Source organism: Mytilus californianus, unplaced genomic scaffold (assembly GCF_021869535.1).
Source record: "Mytilus californianus isolate M0D057914Y unplaced genomic scaffold, xbMytCali1.0.p SCAF_6, whole genome shotgun sequence".
NCBI classification, from domain to species: Eukaryota; Metazoa; Mollusca; class Bivalvia; order Mytilida; family Mytilidae; genus Mytilus; species Mytilus californianus.
The window spans coordinates 105965133-105984410 of record NW_026262712.1 but is presented as its reverse complement, the minus strand read 5'-3'; the positions used below and the strand labels follow the sequence as shown (position 1 = coordinate 105984410).

Sequence of the window (19278 nt, the reverse complement as noted above, 5' to 3'; positions counted from 1 at the left end):
AACCAAAAAGGACCGAAAAATATAGCCAATGCTGGGCAAGGAATCAGAGCTTTGCATGAGGGAGATACATTCCTTAATTTTAAATAATTTCCAAATTTCCAAATTTTATAACAGCAAATTTTAATAACACAAAATCCGTATTTTCATGTCAGTACCAAAGTACTGGCTACTGGGCTGGTGATACACTCGGGGACTATCAGTCCACCAGCAGAGGCAGAGTAAATTAGAGACAACAGTAGTTATCGATGTTTTAAAAAATATCTTAAATCAATTTAAATATACAAATCAAGATCATACCAAAAATTGAGGGGAATCGTATGGACTCCTAACGGAACGAGACCATGTACATCGACAGTGTAATCGTCTCCTGCTATGCCTGCATTGGACACCATGTTCATCCGCACTCAAAATGTTGAAATACGTTATATTAGGACACAATCGGTAAATTTACCATCAGACAGTTGTGCTGGTATCTAGCACCGCTAAACCATGTCGTTATTGAGTTGAGACAGACCTAACGTTGCCGTTTACTTATACAGTGTCTATTTCAGTCGTTCGTCGTCCTCATAACCCTGCTCGAACAGTTTTTGTTTCAGGATCCTTTACCTGTTAATGTAAGTATGTGTAATGTGAACATGCACGCGCGAAAGTCTCAATGACACAGCATATGAAGGGACAGTGGATGAGTTATTTCTAAGAAATGTGAAGTTAACAATCACAAAGCTAAAATCGTCACATTTGTCATAGATCTTAGATTGAAGTCGTTCGACTGTATCAATATCAAGAAAACGATCCAGCTATGTTGCAGGACATCAAATCCAATTGAGTTTTGATAAATTTCAAAATCGTTTATGTGACAGTAATAGATATGAAGTGGTGTGTTTCCATGTTTTTGTTAAAAGACCACAAAATGTATGTAATGCAATTTTGCGAATCTCAAGTATTAGTCACATAAAGTATACATGTGGTGATTTATGCTGGATTACAGCACCGTTGTAATTTACCATATTTCTGATGTTTATATATGTTCTTGTCTTTTGGGGCGTATACAAGTTTTTTGCCCTTTTTTTGCTCTATCAATAAACAGGTTGAAGTGACATTATGGAGTCAATACCCACCAACACACTTAAACGTACTAACTTGAGATCGCATTACCACTTGGCATAAACGACTTGTGTTGTTCGGAGAAACCAGCATCAATACTGATTTCAGCATGGTCATTATTGAACATATTTGGGTGATCAAGATTCTACTTTATAGTCTCAGCATCGTACAAGAATGTATCTGTTGTATTTGGCCATGGTTTCAGTATGTTAACTAAAATCCTGAAATTTTCTACATATTCATATATCTGTAATGTAAACCTTAGTGTCTTTTTAGTAGCTCTATGTTTGGGCTGATCAGCACATTTCTAAAGTAGTTGACTGTTTTGCAACAAAGCAACAACGTTTCCTAATGTTTGACTTTATAACTTGAGATACCATTATTACATTTCAATAAATTTCTGATATCGATTATTGAGAGAAAAACATTGTATTTCAAGGGTCCAAAATAGTAGTATTCTCGGGGGATTCAAATTAACATGTTTCGTTATTGTTAATTTTTCACCGCCATTAATGTGTAACTATTCATAGAGGTATACCATCCTGAAACCAACATTTAAAAAAAATGTTTTAGTGACATTGACTTGGACCTATTGATCACAAAATCAGTAGGATTCTTCCCCTTCTCTATATTATCTATCTGTTTTAGTTTCGTTCCAATCAAGCAAGAATACCATGCATCTGATTTTTTTAATTGTTTTGTAACAATGACCTTGATCTTTAGATTTTTTATCTTCTTTATAACTTCCATCTGTATGTGTTTTGTTTAAATTAAGCAATGGAAACTCAAACTACCATCTAGTTACCACATTTTCCCAAAGTATTTATATTTCAAGTAACAGTGACCTTGACGTAATGGCCATACAAACAATCGGTTTCCTCCACTTCCAAATGTCTTCCATTTGTATAGGGTTCTTTCAATTCAAGCAAGGAAATCTCAAGTTACCATCAGGAAACCATTTTTTTCCAAAAAAACATATTATTTAAAGTAACAGTGACCTTGAGCTTTGACTTCAAAAATCATTAGCCTACTTCCCCTTCGCTACATCTTCGAACTGTATAAGTTTCATTCCAATCAAGTAAGAGATACTCAAGTTAACAATTGGAATCAATTTATTTCGGACACAGATAGACAGAAGGAGAGACCAACAAAGTGATAATAAAATTTGTTTCAGGAAGCACGTGAGAAAATATAGTAAGATTTCAGGAAATGCTTCATTCAAATAATGATATTAAAATTTAATATGACAGATTTTGTTCATTGAGTGTTGTCTCATCGGCAACCATACATCTTCTTATGGGTTTTTTTCAAATATAATAAACACTTAATAGAAAGGGCTTAGCAAAGACATACATACAGTTCCAATCATTCGTTAATTTCATGATAAAGTGAAATCATAAATCAACATTATGAATAGTTATGGAGAGTCTGACAATGTGAAATATAGAGCAAATATTTCATGAAGTAACCTTGTTAGAGAAAGGTGAGATACATACATTTCATGCTTAACTCAATTTCTTCAAATCACTGTGATGTGTAGTTGCTGGGAAATCTAAAACAGACAAGTTAGATGGAACAAGAGACAGACAGCAAAATGCCTTTGATCAGGGTTTTCTTAAAATGTCCTGTACCAAGTCAGGAATATGGCAGTTATTATCAAATAGTCTGTTTCTATGTATGTTGGCGTTTTTTTTGTAGCAGTTCAGTGTTTCTGTTGTTTTCCTCTTATAGTTGATGCGTTTCCCTCAGTTTTGGTTTGTGACCAGGATTTGTTTTCCCTTAATCGATTTATGACTATTGAACAGCCGTATACTACTGTTGCATTTATTTATAGATATAATGATTGTTGTTTGCTTAATGTCCAATTGCAAATATTTCATGTCTGTTCAAGACCAGCAAGTGAATAGATATATTGATTACATCTTTCAAACACATTTTGTGAAGAAAAAAAAGTATTTGCAGAGGGTATTTTCTGTACAATAGTCATAACCAAAGAGAAAAATAAAACATGCATCAATAAAAATAAAGTTGATTTATTCCAATATTCTAAACAATAAACATCATAACATGTCATATTACAAAATAAATAGTTTGTCTAGTTTGTAGTTCGCCTTTCAAAAGATCAATAAACATAGGAAGCAAAATCAGCCAAACTCTTGACTCCATATTGCAAACAACCGTAAATAATAATGACATGTTTCAAATAAATGGGTGAAACTGCCATGAGTACTTGCAGACATTTTTTTGGGGGTGTACAATCTTATTAATAAGGGAGACAATTAAAACATGATTGAAAAAATAGAGTTGATTTTATCAAATAGTTTTAACAATAACAGCACTAAATTTCATATGATACTTTGTAAATACTCTCAACCTAGCCTATATTGAAAACTAAATACAATGGATTCATAATAATTCATTGGGTACCAATTTTCGTGAATTTTGAGAGTAAAAAAGAACTTTCAATTTAAATATTCAACAAAGTACAAATTTTATAAATGATTGTATGCAGAATTTGTCAAAACCATTAATCTAAGTATACACAAAAATATATTTTTTTATTTATTTTCATCCCACCATAAAAGTTGGTACCCACAAAAATAACTGAATCCACAGTATATAAGAATATTTGGTAAACTTCAATAAACTTGATCATTAAAATTAGCATTTATATTGCCTTAACAGCAAAGTAAGATCTAGTTTATGATTTATTTTTTGAGACTGTTAGTCTTCAAAAGTATTATCTTAGTAGTACATAAGAACTTTCCACGGCATGATTTATTTTATACATTTTGATTAACTGTCAGTTTATAATTTTTGTCATTTTTACTGTGGTCTGGTGCAGTAAAAGTGGTACTGTTAATGTTATTATTGCAGGGTTTGAGATAACTAGTTTTTATCAAAAATACAGATACAGTATATCATAAATTGTAGCAAAAACATGAAAAAATAAGCATTTCACTATTCTAAAATTACAGATATAAAGTATCTAGCAAGATTAAAATACATAGAGATATATACTGGACTTAAAACATACAGAACTGCTACAAGGTAGTCAAATGTATCCTGCTACCTTTAATATTCTCAAATGTAGACTGCAGAACATTGGCACAATTGTGGTATCATCCCAGTTTACAGCTTTTGTAATTAATCACCTAATTTTTGGGATTTATATGGAAATGTGCTCATTTTGAGAATTAAAGTGATTAAATTGCATAAAATTAAGAAAAAAATGGTGGTAATGTGGAGTCCTCTACACATGATGAAAATCAGTTGAACTGAATATGATATGGTATTAGTATGCTACAATAGGCAAAAAATAGTAAAAGTCCCATATTTAACCAGATTTTTGTGTCAGAAAACATGGATAAAAATAAGTTTAATTACTCTATAACTTAAGGTCATATGAAACTTCTAATTAAAAAGGAGGTTGAATATGTTTTATAAACTTGAATGGCTAAGTTTTACTATAAAACCAGTGTACATGAACTTTCTTTTAAAATAAAATCCTTAGTCTCATTCAAATTTTTAAAAATGTATTGCTATTGAACTGTCTTCCCTTACTTGCCGATAGTTTTTCCGCATGCAGTGACCTTAACCACGAGACCTCTCGTTAGTACTTTGGTAACCGCGCAGTGTAAGTGCAAGAGAAAAATCGTGATTTAAGAAAAGGTATACAAATGTGGAAGTTAGATAGTGATTCTGAAAGGAAATTTTAATACATCAAATCATTTAACATCTGTTATGACAAAGGAGAAGGTTCCAAAGGCCCTAAAATGGCCCCTATTTCTAGCTAAAATTTCAGATTAGGAAAATTCAATGACAACGGGTAAATTTCCATTGATTTTTTGGACAGTAAACATAAAGTACATGTGTCAACAAAATCTGATCTTTTATCATAATGTTTGTTATGACATTTTACATATCTGACTTGAATATTTAGTTTGTCTATGTCTGTGTTCTATGTTTTCTAGGCCGTAATTTGGTTGCAATACTGACAACTTTGTCAAATTTCACAAAAATATCTATTTTTGACCTATTTGCCATGTAAAATACAACGCTTTAAAATAAAGCTTTGGCAGATATAGTTCTGTTTAACTTTCTCACATATCTTTATATCAACTTAAAACATTTTTTATCTTGAAACATTGAACTTAATAATTGGGGTCCAAATATGACCTTTACCAAAATTTACTCCCTTTAATTAACAAATAGAAACGCATGGAAAATATAAACAAAAAAGAATCCCTCTATTGCATGTCTATCATTTCACTTATTTTTTAGGTGCTGCATGATTCTGTGTTGATTGTTAATTAAGGTCCCGTTTGGTGAACTTCAGTAATAAAAAACAAGAAAGTTAATTAGCAGGCAAAGCCATCACTGAATGAAATATTTTTTGTCGATTATATATTATGGATTGGTAATAAATGTAAAAAGATGTGCATAAAGGATTTATATACACATGCATTGTGATTGAGGACTTTATTCCTTATAATAGATAATGCCCATTTGATGATGAAAATGATGAATGGCCGTTTCCCCTCCAGTGGCAAATTAAATGTATATTCAGGAATAATGTAAACCCTGCTTTGTAATAGAACGAAACCCTGAGACGGATTTTTTAACATGATAGTTCACAAGGTAACTCCAAGCCAACCAGTCTTTGCTCTTACTCTTTAATTTATTCTTTTAAAAAAAAAAAAAAAAAAAAAACTTGTTGCTTTATACACATGTTTTTATTAACTTGTGGACATTACAACTCTTTTTCAAAGTGATATCCCCTTCATGACAGCAAAAACCATGGATTACTTTTGAACTATTTAAGTTTTGTGAAATAATTATTAGGAGTATGAAAAAATTAGATTGAGGTTTTAATTTGAAGTTCTGAGCCACTTACAACATTAATAAGCAATTTCTAATAACAAATTAATTAACTAAGTTAGAAACTCAGAGGAAACTGAACAGTGAATAGTACTGTACCATTTGAATTACTTTTTCCCTTACTGGTTTTATTTCCAGCTGTTGTTCTTGTAATCCCAAAAAATTCAACATTTACAAATATTGAGCTTGTAAATATAGATCTGCGGAAGACTATCTGACATTTACAAAAACTTACCTCAATATACAGATCTGCATACTGCAAACAATGTTTAAAAGGTCAAAGTAAACATGACTTAATAAAATGAGATTCAATAAAATTGGATTTCCATAACAAATATATATACACAAAATATGTTCACAGCCTATCAAAAGTTAAGCACTCCCTAGTTTAAAGAGTTATTTATGTATATAAATCATATTCTAAGATATCATGATTTTTGCATTGTCTGGCAACAAATGATACATTAGAACACTTGGTACATCTAGTATTGTTTTCTCACTTAAATTCATACCATATATTTCCCCTAAATTGAGCTTAGACTTATAAAAATAATATTAAATAAAAAGTCAAAACAATGCCATGACAAGACCCAATCCCAACTCTCATCATTACAAACCTAATATACAAATTTATACTGCAATCATTCTAATGCTGACTGTATAATGCTATGTGATATACAGTCAGTGACTCTATAATGCATTAAGCCATGCATGAGAAGTTGTATGAATACAATATGAACATCTTTTTAAAGTAATTTTGTGCTTAACTTATGACAAGATTGGTGAAATCAAATACCCATCAGTAAAGCACCATAAAACAGATCTTATAACATAAATGAAACATAGGAATGATTGTCTATTTAATTAATATACATTCTTTTTGGCTTATATACATGTGAATCGTAGCAAATATAATTATTATTCATTCTTCTTGGCTAATATACATGTAATTTGTAGCAAATACATACAAAAGCACATTGAATAAAATATCAATAAACCTTACTGAGCAAGCATACAGTGGTTTAAGTGTAAGATTTGAACTTGTTCCTATCAGTACAAAGTCAAACTAGTGTCAATAGACCTGTTCAAATCCTAAACAAAAAAAAATTAAAGCTCAGAAAAATTACATTTTTCATGATATAAAAAAAAATCTAGGACAAATCTTCAAATCAAATCTCCTGTGAAATGCAAAAGTGAGGATCTTGGCTCAAATGTTTTAAACTATGAAACATTTTGCAATTTATAATGAATTTTATAATGAATTTCAATTAAGGCTCCAACCAGTATCTTCCAGTTTAACTGGACCGACCAATGCCACTGGACATTTCCCAAGGTTCAATGGAGATTACATATACCAAAAGAGTCAAAAATATTTTAACATAGCACCATCCGCCATCATAATTCTTCATGAAGTTTCTGTTCTTCATTTAAATTTTGTCCCTTCTGATGGATATCTGTTACCTTTTTAAGACTATAATCATCTTCAGTTAAATTTTGTCCTTTTTCGGTGAGGGCATCTCCCTCTTTTTGCTTTACCCCATTTACACCTTTTTCTTCATTTTTCTGTTCATGTTTGATCAAACTTTCTTCTGTTGTTTTAGTAATATCTAATCCATCCATATGTGAATTTTGTTCATTTTTAATGTTGTTTTCTTCATCTGCATTTCTTTTCTTTTCTTTAGTACTTTCTTCAGATTTAGATTTCAGATTTCTATGAACATCATCTGGTACCTTATCAATCATCTTTTTAGCCTCAATTCTGGCTAATTCTTTAAAGTTCAAGTCCATTGTATACCACATAGCAAGGGCACAACGTTTACCTTTTTTAACTGCCTTCACCCCATGAAGCTCAGCAGAATTGAAACCTACAATCCTTCCACATTTAGGTTTTATGTACATCTGAAAATGTTAATAGATAATAAATAACTGATGATACTTCTGTAAAATAATTGAAGTTGGAACTATAGGTCAAGATGACCACTTTGATAATTTCATGCATTAACTTATCTGTGTATTGATAAGAAAATAAAAATTAAATACTGATATCTATCATCGTTTCATTGCAGTGAATGTAAGCACAAAAAAATAGATCAAAGACTCAAATGGCTGGGTCGTGCAGAATGCTTCTTAAACAATGGAGAATGCTTTATACTGAACATTTAATTATTTGAAATAAGATTTAACAATTTGCAAACAATTCCATAAAAGCAGGTGCACAATTTCAACATATGTGCAATCTACCTGCAAAGTTCCAGGGATCTGGGTTGAAAACTGTAGGAGCTGATTACGCAAATCTTGTACCCTCTTTCATTAATTTTGCTAAGAAATGACTTAGTTCCCATGTCTGGAAAATTGAGCAATAATTACTGAAACAATTCCATAATACCAGGTACACAACTTCAACATATGTGCAATCCAAGGATCAGGAAATTTTTCCAGACAATTTCGGTCATTTTGAGATGTTTGAAAAGTTGGTGCCCCTTTTCAAATTGTCGATATCAACTTGACTATATTCATAGCATCAACTAACATGACGAACTTGTATTGCTGTTTCATCGCATTTACTAAGTAAATGTCTTACCATTACCATGAAGGACAGTTTAGGGAAGGCAACAGTCTAAAATTGAAATGATTTTAATGACTCAAAATGGTTATTTTCTCAGACATTGTTTACGTGTCTTTCGATTTGACGAAAGTTAAAACCGGAAGTTTGCGATATTTTAAAGTACGAATAATTCTGGATTCATTTCCGGGATTTGTTTTGTTTATCAAATTGACAGGAAATCACCGGCTTTTTATGGCTTTTTTATTTTATTACCTTTAAAAGTGTTTGAATATAACAGATAATAGTTGCACTCGTTTAATTTAGCATGAAATCAATTTGCATTTTACGATTAAATATTAAATTTGCTGAAGACAATTTCACGAATGCGTATTACATAGTAAATAAAGCACATGTATTACTCATGAAAAAATACTTTTTTCTACGTAAATTTAGATTTAATTTTTAAATCAGAATTGATGACTGTCTTTGATGAAAAGTAAATAAATAATGAATACACTTGTCAGGGAACTTTAATGTTTTAAAGATATTATTCTGAGCTTGTGATCACTGTCAGGTGTGAATTAAAACCACAGGTAAAAAGTGATTAGCGATCATTAGCCAATGTTTCCCGGAGGCATTGATATAGGTATTAGGAGGGCCCTCAGGGTTATCAATCTACTGTAGTGGCAGTTTTATTACAGGAAAGGGATTATAAACAAAAACAAGTGATCACAAGTGCAAAATGGCGATTAAGAAATCCGATTTCAAACATTGAGTCAATGAAATGACCAAAATTACTTCTGTAAAAAAATAAAATTTGTCCTAAATCCCAATTACTCGTTTAGGACAAATAGTTTCATCTTAGGACATGACTGGTAAATATGACCGTTTCCGGACCCTTGGTGAAATCTTCCTGTGAAGTTTCAAGGATCTGGGTTAAAAACTGTAGGAGGAGTTGACTTTTATTCAGTTTGTGAGTTAATCGCCCCAGTTTACACATCAATAACCTCCAGAAAAAATTTGTTTAATCCTGTAATAACCTGAGTATGGTAGTCCAGTACAGCAGTCTATTTTTTAAGAATGTAACTATTTAGTTTGAAATGGTGTTTCTTTGTCATTTGCTGAGGTATAAAAGATAGATGAGGTACTAAAAGAAAGAAGAATCAGTAGGTACTGATTAAACACACTGTTACTCACATTGCAAATAAGGAAATATATATAAAAAAGTGCCATATCTTAAAATAAGAATAGTTAATTTTTTCAATTTTGTTTTGTCATTTAGAAACATGCAGGCTGACGATTTTACAGTCTTTTGGAGATGCATTTATTCTTTTCTCCTTTCATATTGTACTTCATTTGTCTTAATTGCTTTTAAAATGATAAAATAAGACTGTTGTGCTAAGCGAAATTTATATAGCTTAGAAAATAGATATTAAGCCTTGAGAATTGAAAGGGCAATTTATCCCATTTCATACAAAAGGATTTGATTAATTTGGCTTCATGCTATTTACCTTGTCCAAAATTTAAGTCATGGATTGCTATTGTGATATTGTTAAAGTACAAAAGAACCCTATATTCAGACCCATACTTAAACTTGAAATAGGCTAAATATTTATATTCTAGGCTAATATACCTATTTAAATGGCAACAAAGAATTGAAAATTGACTGGTACAGGTGTTTTTTCAAGTTACTATCAAGTAGACACAGACTTTGTTTATGTACATTTATGACATATTACAATATATTTCACAGTACCTGGGCTGATTTATTTCCATGAGCAAAGAAGAATTCTCCACCTTCAAAATCACCATTGAGATACATGATAGAGCTGCAAAAAATAACAAACCCATTGTTAATCATTACAGGTAAAAAAAAAATTGAATATTTTCAATACCAGACATTCTTATGAATAAAATAACAACTATTTTTTTCTTATAGTCTGTCATTAGTCTACATCAAATTTCTAATAAAAAAATATTGGATTAAATAAATTACTTTAAGCAATTTTACAGCACAGGATAAATTATTTCCCAAAAAGTCTTCGAACAAATAAGAGATGGACATTATTTGTTTTAGAGCGTTTCTGTACTCTGCCTAAATCCTGAAAGTCAGAAGTTTGGGCAACAACCCATTTGCACCATGGACATACATTGCAATCATGGTCAAAATTACTTTCATTCTAAAGTAATAAATATCAAATTACTGTTTGAAACAAGTTGCCAGTTCCCATAGCAGTAAGTCTCAACATTCTCAAATTCCAATTTAAGTAGGTTCCAAAAATCCTTCAAATTTTTACAGAGCAACCCTAATCTGCAAAACTTGCATCCATAACACTTTCATATAGGAGTAACTGTATTGGACTGAAAATGTTAAAACATTGTAGAGCATGTACTCAACACTATTTAAGAGATTTGTCTCTCCTCCCCGATTAGATACCATGATAATCAAACCTGAGATGACGGAAATATCAATTTCTTCTTTTAGCCAGTTAACCCTTTCCTAATTGTTTTCATGACAAAAGGAACAGAATCCACTATGTTCTTATGTGCCTGTCCCAAGCCAGAAGCTTAGTGTCAAATGGTTGTTGTTGGTAGCGAATTTTTTAAAACTTTTTGGAAATTTGACTTCTTCCAATACTCTTCAACTTCCAATTATTTTTTGCCTTCAACTGCTATAATTAAGGGATCATAGATTTATTCTTACGAGGAAGCTCCGAGCATGCTCGGAGGATGCTCGGAGCTTTTTCAGTAGGCTCTTCTCTGCAGTTTATGTGAAAATAATTATCATGATCCATTAAAATGTAAATCAAATCTACACCACTTCTATAATAAGGAAAGTTGAGCATTATAGAGGAAGCTCAATTAACACCTGTGTAAACAACTGATCTATTCAAATACATTTTGCATGACATTTTACAAATTGTAGAAAAGATAAGAAATTCTTCAACAGTACTGTGTAATGCTTGGAAAGAAATCTCAAGTCTCCACAAAAAAGTGAAAGTCATTTAACAAAAAATATACAATTATTATATTTATTAATCATTTCTTTTTTTATAATAAAAAAAAATCTCAAATCTTATAATTAGATGATATGATTTAAATATAGTTTATATTATATAATATGCTACATAAAAGTTATCAAGACACAAACAACAGTCAGGGGGCGATACTAAACAAGTTATTTTTTTTAGTTACTTAATATATATTAATAGGTATTTTTTGTTTTTTTAAATTATTTGATATAAACTCAATAGTTATTTTAAATGTCAAAAGTGGACTAAATGTAGTTTTTAAGAATTTTTTCATCATTTCATTAAGTAAAATTAAGTATTTATCCAACTTGAGATGAGTATAGAGAGATTACTTTAAAAATAATGACAAAAATATTACTTTTATAAATTATTTTATACATCTTCGAAAAACTAAGCATACTTACAATTACATGTATTTAAGGAACATATGTAATTGTTTTTGATAAAGATTTCAAATTATAAATAACTTCAAGTCTTAATTAAATCACAAAGTTCCATCCATTTATATTTGTTCAACTATAAGATTTTAAAGGAAAATGTTATTTTAATAGCCCCAAGAGACCAATCTATGACCAAGAAGTGTGGCATCAGAAAGGCAATTAGTGTTTCAGGAGGATTTAAATAGTTTTATACTGCATGGGGAAAATAACCAGATGTGAAAATTTGTTAAAGCTTTTAAAACCTGTATGAATGGACACCTATAGAAATAATATTAACAGAAGTTACTTATTCATGATATATAAGTAATATTTGAAACAACCTTGTTTTTAATATAACTTGTATAAGCAATTTTGAAAATTACTTGTTTAAGTAATGCCCCTAACTATTAAAACAATGATAATTTTTTTTTTTTTATAAAATAGCAAAGGTTGGGGAGGTAATACCACCATTGTTTTCCCTCTAGTATGTCTCACTTTAATTGTCATTTTTTTTATAATTGTGCAGATTTGGTTTTATTTTAAATAAAGAAGTGAAGTTTTATCCTGACCTGTACTTGAATGAAAATCTAATATAAAATTGTTTCCCCCTATCAGTCTTTGTTTAATTCGTATTTTTCCAAAAATATGTGCAGAATTTATCTATGTTATAAATTAAGAAATACTTGACATGAGTAAAGTTTTTTCTTGTCCTGTACTATAGTAATAAAACAACATAATTTTTCAGTGCATATAAGAAAGAAGACATCACCAGAATTAACCAACCAAATTCTATCCCCCTTTTTTTTTCTCTGTTTACAAGCTTTAGTAGCCATGTCCCCTAAAATTGCAAAAATATTTTATATAAAAAACTAACTTTGCTATTTTATAAAAAAAAATACCATTGTTTAGTTAAGGGCATTACTTAAACTAGTAATTTTCAAAATAACCTATACAAGTTATATTGAAAAACAAGGTTGTTTCAAATATTACTTATATATCATGAATAAGTAACTTCTGTTAATATTATTTCTATAGGTGTCCATTCATACAGGTTTTACAAGCTTTAACAAATTTTCACATCTGGTTATTTTCCCCATGCAGTATAAAACTATTTAAATCCTCCTGAAACACTAATTGCCTTTCTGATGCCACACTTCTTGGTCATAGATTGGTCTCTTGGGGCTATTAAAATAACATTTTCCTTCAAAATCTTAGAGATGAACAAATATAAATGGATGGAACCTTGTGATTTAATTAAGACTTGAAGTTATTTATAATTTGAAATATTTATCAAAAACAATTACATATGTTCCTTAAATAATTGTGCTTAGTTTTTCGCTTAGTTTTTCGAAGATGTATAAAATAATTTATAAAAGTAATATTTTTGTCATTATTTTTAAAGTAATCTCTCTATACTCATCTCAAGTTGGATAAATACTTAATTTTACTTAATGAAATGATATAAAAATTCTTAAAAACTACATTTAGTCCACTTTTGACATTTAAAATAACAATTGAGATTATATCAAATAATTTAAAAAAACAAAAAATACCTATTAATATAAGTAACTAAAAAAAAATAACTTGTTTAGTATCGCCCCCTGACTGTTGTTTGTGTCTTGATAACTTTTATGTAGCATATTATATAATATAAACTATATTTAAATCATATCATCTAATTATAAAATTTGAGAATTTGTTTTATTATAAAAAAAGAAATGATTATTTTAAAAATATAATAATTGTATATTTTTTGTTAAAGACTTTCACTTTTTGTGGAGACATGAGATTTCTTTCCAAGCATTACACAGTACTGTTGAAGAATTTCTAATCTATTCTATAGTTTTGTAAAATTTCAGGCAAAATGTATTTGAATAGATTAGATGTTTACACAGGTGTTAATTGAGCTTCCTCTATAATGCTCTACTTTCCTTATTATAGAAGTGGTGTAGATTTGATTGACATCTTAATGGATCATGATAATTATTTTCACATAAACTGCAGAGAAGAGCCTACTGAAAAAGCTCTGAGCATCCTCCGAGCATGCTCGGAGCTTCCTCATAAGAATAAATCTATGATCCCTAAGCGCCATGATGAGTCTGATGTTGATGAAATATGCATCTGGCATACAAAATTATAAGCCTGGTATCCTTAACTTGTTTTTTTACCACAAATATGTACTTGAAAAATGTCAACAACATACATAGAGACGAAAAATGAACATAAAGTACTGAGGAAATTACCTGTAGTCTCTCTGTACATATGACGGAAATCTTCTTATACATGAACCATCTGCCTGTAGTTCACAATTGTCTCCATGTACAGGGTGACTTAGATCTTGTCTATCTTCTTGTGAACCTGAAATTCATAGACATGATATTCAGATGTTTAAATCTACATGTTAGCATTACAAGGAATTTATACCACCTTTTTTTTCTCATTAATAACAGGGTATGGAAAACAAATTACTAGCTGTCATTCAATCAAGTAACTATGGATAATTTATTATTCTTTGGATACCAATTTTCGTGGATTTTATGGATATAGCTGAACCACAAATTATTCAATGAAGTACAAATTTTCCATGAGCTTGCATGTAGACTTTGGGAAAACCATGACATCAAATATGCAAGAAAATGCAATTTTGTTCAATCCACAGAAATAAATGAATACACAGTATTCTGAATCTATATAAAAATAAGGAGACCATCAAGTGACAAAAGTAATGTAAATTCAGAAATTATTGCAAGCATTCATTACTTTAATTTTGACATGACCAACCAAAATTTGGGATTTGATTTCAGATATATGCATTATATATCAGAATGTTGGTTCTTATTATCGCCATACTCACCCAGTCGCATTACTTGCATCAGTAAAAACCTCACAATAACTTCTGAATTTACAGTACTCCATGAGCAGTTTTCAAATACCGTAGAAAGGCTTGTATAGTTCGCAGTGGTACATAGTCCGCACCCCCTTCTCCCCACGAAATTTTAGGTAAAAAAACTTTTTGTAACTGTTCGAAAAGGTGTAATGAAACTCCGGTAATTTCAAATCCTGTGCGGTCGTTTGCGGTATTTTCTTGGAAAAACCTGTTTTCCATCATCAAACAGAAGCTGAAACTGCTTGTAAATGATTCTAGAACGCTTCATGATTGTTAAAATAAGTTTAATTCACTTAAAAAACAATTTAGAAACTTGTGTATGTTTAAACAGGAAGTTTAAAAAGCACGTGTAAAAGAAGAAATAACCGGTGAGAGTCGAAATCCGTACATAACAGATATCACTATAATACGACTTTGAAAGTAAAACAGTTCCATCCTTTTGTAAAACAGTCTTTAATATATCTATCACATTAATGTTTGAAGGGTCTTAAGCTTATACAAACCATATTAGTCAGTATTAAACACCAAAACGGAATGAACAATACCCGATTACGTTTTGTAGTTTACAAATTCTAAGCTGGTTTACGGTTGTCTTTTTCACTATGTTTGTATCGTTTCAATCAAGCAGATAGATACCAGTTTATTTCAACCAATGCATTGAAAAGAAACGAGAAATTTGTAACGAAAGGTTTAGTTTTTATATTTATCAGTATTAATTTGATATTGAATAGAAATAACTTATTAATATGAATGAGTTAAAATTATTAGTTTGAAAAATGATAAGAGCGCCCTCTACAATAGAAATAACAAAGATGGCGGAACGTAAACAAACCACCTCGCCCGCGAAATTGAAACTTTTTCTCTTATTTCTTGCTTATTGTACTCTATAGTCCGCACCCCGTCTGGAAGGTCCAATTTTGGAGAATAAAACCGCGGACTATACAAGCCTTTCTACGGTAAATGAAAAAATAAAAATCCTCTATTAACTTCAGGTTCTGGTGACAAGTGCATTATAATATACAAATTATCTAAATCGGGACTTATATTATTTGTGAAACTGCTTATGTGGAACTCAGGTGGTAAAAATAGGAAATAGTTTGCTGATATAGACTCTTTTTCATAAATATTTTTTTTTTCAATGGGCCACTTCATAGATAAGAAAAATTGCAAAAATGACTATGTTAACTGATTTCATAAAAATACCTTCAACAGCAGTCCTACAGACTAAATGTGTATAATCAAAGTGTAATGGTTGTGTCAAGTTAAAATACTTTTCCACCAAGAGTCTTCCATAGTCACTGGCATCCAGAAACAGCTGGGCTGCTTGTTTACTTATAACCCCAACATGGACCAACTACAAAATAATGGAGTCTAGAATTAAAATCTTTCCTAAACAAGAAAAGTCTGTAATCATAGGTATAGTTCCTTAAATTCATAAAACTTTTAATCTTTTTTTTTTTAATAAATTTGTTCATATATTGAACAGAATTAATTGCAGAAACACTTTTTTTTAACAATTTTTTTTTTGCAGAAGTTTTGATTCACGGATGACACTTTGTAGAATCTATGTAATGCAGCTCTAGTTGATATTAAGTTTATTAAAAAAAAAAAAAAACAGATAAAAAAAACATTTTCTAATTATAAAATCAAAAATTCCATTACAAAAGACTGAATCCAAATTTACATGACAATTTATAGAATATTTTACGCATACATATTTTACCTCTCAATATATTTTTGACACAAGAAAATAATGACAGCTGAATAAATGTGATATCTGTACATTTTGTAGAAGAGTATTTATTATTAAGATCCAATTTCTTAATGGTGTTATTCACCATATCACATTTTTAGATTTAACTAAAAATTACATTAAAAAATTATGAACTCGCAGTATTTTTACTCCTTAAACAGAAATTCTTTGCAATTTTTATTGATTAAACAAAACAGCTCACAGATGATCCAAATATACAGATTGGAGGAATTGGTGTGGTATCAACAAAACAGAAACAAATTTACAAGTTTAAAAATCTGAAAATCGGAAGTACATTTAAGAGGATAAATCTGAAAATCGGAAGTACATTTGAGATGAAATGACATATAAATCTTTCAACTAGTGTACACATGCAGTTACCACTAAAATTTTATCTAAAAACACAGTGCATTCAACATTCGTTAATATATATTTTTGTATTCATATATTTTGATAATTTCATAGTTTGCTAGATATGAACACTTTAAAACTATTTTGCTGTCAGAGGCACATTTTCAAATGCATGCAAAGGTATTAAATGTTTTCTTATCCAATTAATCTGCATTATCGATAAAAAGTTAACATCTCAAACTGCTCTGTAGAAGATGAATAAAAGGGGATGAGGGGTAAATGTCAATGAGACAGCAACCCATTAATAAAAGTAAACAAAATACATTTTTCAACAATAGACAGGTGTCTACAAAATAAGTTAAGTTCTAAATTGTCCAGATTCTATAAAAGCTGTGAATAAATTTAACAGAAAATTTCAAAGAGCTGTAAATCCTCCTAATGACAAAAAACATATATATATGACATGTTAAAACAACTACTGACAAAGCTCCTGACTGAGGACAGGCAATTGAAAATGGGGTCAGGATTAAACTATTTTTTCTATTTCTCAACCCCCCCTTTTTCATCTCAGTCAGTAGATTAACAAAACACACATCCTATATGACTACAAGATCTTACATTTAAAAGTACAAATCATATGATTTAAATGAATCTTAAACTAAGCACTCTTCTTGGTGCTTCTAAAAACTTGATGCAAAATTTTGAAGTCACTTAAAGTTAAAAATACACTTCATATTGACCTTCTTTGGATGTAACCTTATAACAAACTTATCCCTGCAAAAATTAGATGATCCTCTCTCTTACAGATTCTGATATATGTGGATTCACATTCAAACTGCCACACAGATGTGGAGGGCAAGATAAATTATAACATTTCCTCAGCTTTGTTGAAGTGATTGTATAATGTCATTCAGTCAAGAGAATGGAGGTATTTTTGAGTTAAAGCATTCACAGTAATTTTTCATGATTCATCACTATCATACAAAAGAAGAATCAAGCAAAAAATGTTTGTAATGAAATTCCTGTGGAGCAAAGTGACATGCTGAAATAAATTCATCAAATGTAAAAAAAAAAATACATTCACACCACTGTTTTGTCAATACTCAATATCAAACACACACAAGCATAAAACTAATATTTAAAACTGCTGCTGTTATCAATCATACAAAAAAGATAACTTGAAAAAAATTCTCATACATGTTTAGACCATAAATACCAATTCAATATTTAGGGTAGGTTAAATTCATTTCCAAATGCCATTTATGCTAAATTCTCCATCCTCCCATTTCTTGCCTTATCTTTTATAAGAAAAATCAATTTTAATATCTTTCTTTAACAAATGTATATAATTGGGTTGTTTTTTTTCTAGATGGAATCCAATGTGTTAACAAAGTATGAGAAAATTTCAAGAAAATCCATATCTAACAACAAATTAAACAGAACATATACATGTACTGGATGAATTTATCACCAGTACCTCCCCATGTAAAACATATAACAGGAAATAGTTGTGAAAGATGGAGAAAATGTAAGTTTACAGTGACAATTCTGTTAATGGGTAAACATATAAAGTTTGTTAATAAATCCAAAGTGAAAGTTGAAAACATTTTAAACACATATATTTAAAAGATTTTTCCAACCTTTACCCCCAGTGACAGTGACATATACAATCTATGATTAAGTGCTCTAGGTATTTGTTAATGCATATTGTATTTGATGATACAGGGACTTTGTTTACAAACCTCCATGGTATGCCATATATTTAGGCCCGTAAATAGCTCATATTTTGTGTGAGGGGAAAAATTTCCAGCTTTCTTGCTGCTTCCATCTTCGAACGATTTCTGTGGTAAACGAATAGTCAAAAAATTTTGTAGAAAATTTGATATTTTACCTGGTACTCAATAAACTTTTTGAAAAATGTCAAAGTAACAAAAAATCTTTGAGATTCTTTTTAACATTTTAAAATTCGTTGTTCACCACTTTGAGTGAAAACAGTAGATTGGAATGAATTAAAGTAAACATCTAACAGATACTTCCATATTAAAATAATTATTAACATGACAAAATAAAATTGGTCATTTCAACTGTTTTTTTTTAGATTAGTTTAGAAAATAGTATTTATTTGTTGCATTTCAAAGTAATATTTTTATCAGATATATTTAGTCATTTAGTATATTAATTTACTGGACTAAAAGTATGAACAAGTAAATACCACAAGCTGAAACTATATTACATTTTCTGAAAAAATGTAAATGGGTTAATGACATTTTCTAACAATCATTTCAATTTTACAGACAGTAGCCTGA

At 30.0% G+C, this 19278-nt stretch overlaps 1 protein-coding gene across 2 annotated transcripts in view; it reads right to left on the bottom strand.

The window, feature by feature from the left end:
- Positions 1–3117: 3117 nt before the first annotated feature.
- Positions 3118–19278, bottom strand: part of LOC127706306 (prolyl 3-hydroxylase 1-like) — a 66589-nt gene continuing 50428 nt past the window's right edge. The window contains exons 15-19 of one of the 2 annotated variants that reach the window (XM_052210820.1): positions 18715–18813; positions 16072–16222; positions 14225–14339; positions 10287–10359; positions 3118–7884 (exon numbers count right to left, since the gene is read on the bottom strand). In XM_052210820.1, the coding sequence (XP_052066780.1) occupies positions 7381–7884; positions 10287–10359; positions 14225–14339; positions 16072–16222; positions 18715–18813 (942 nt within the window). In that variant the 3' untranslated portion in view covers positions 3118–7380. The remainder of the gene's footprint in view (positions 7885–10286; positions 10360–14224; positions 14340–16071; positions 16223–18714; positions 18814–19278) is intronic. The other variant, XM_052210821.1, reaches the window with a different exon arrangement.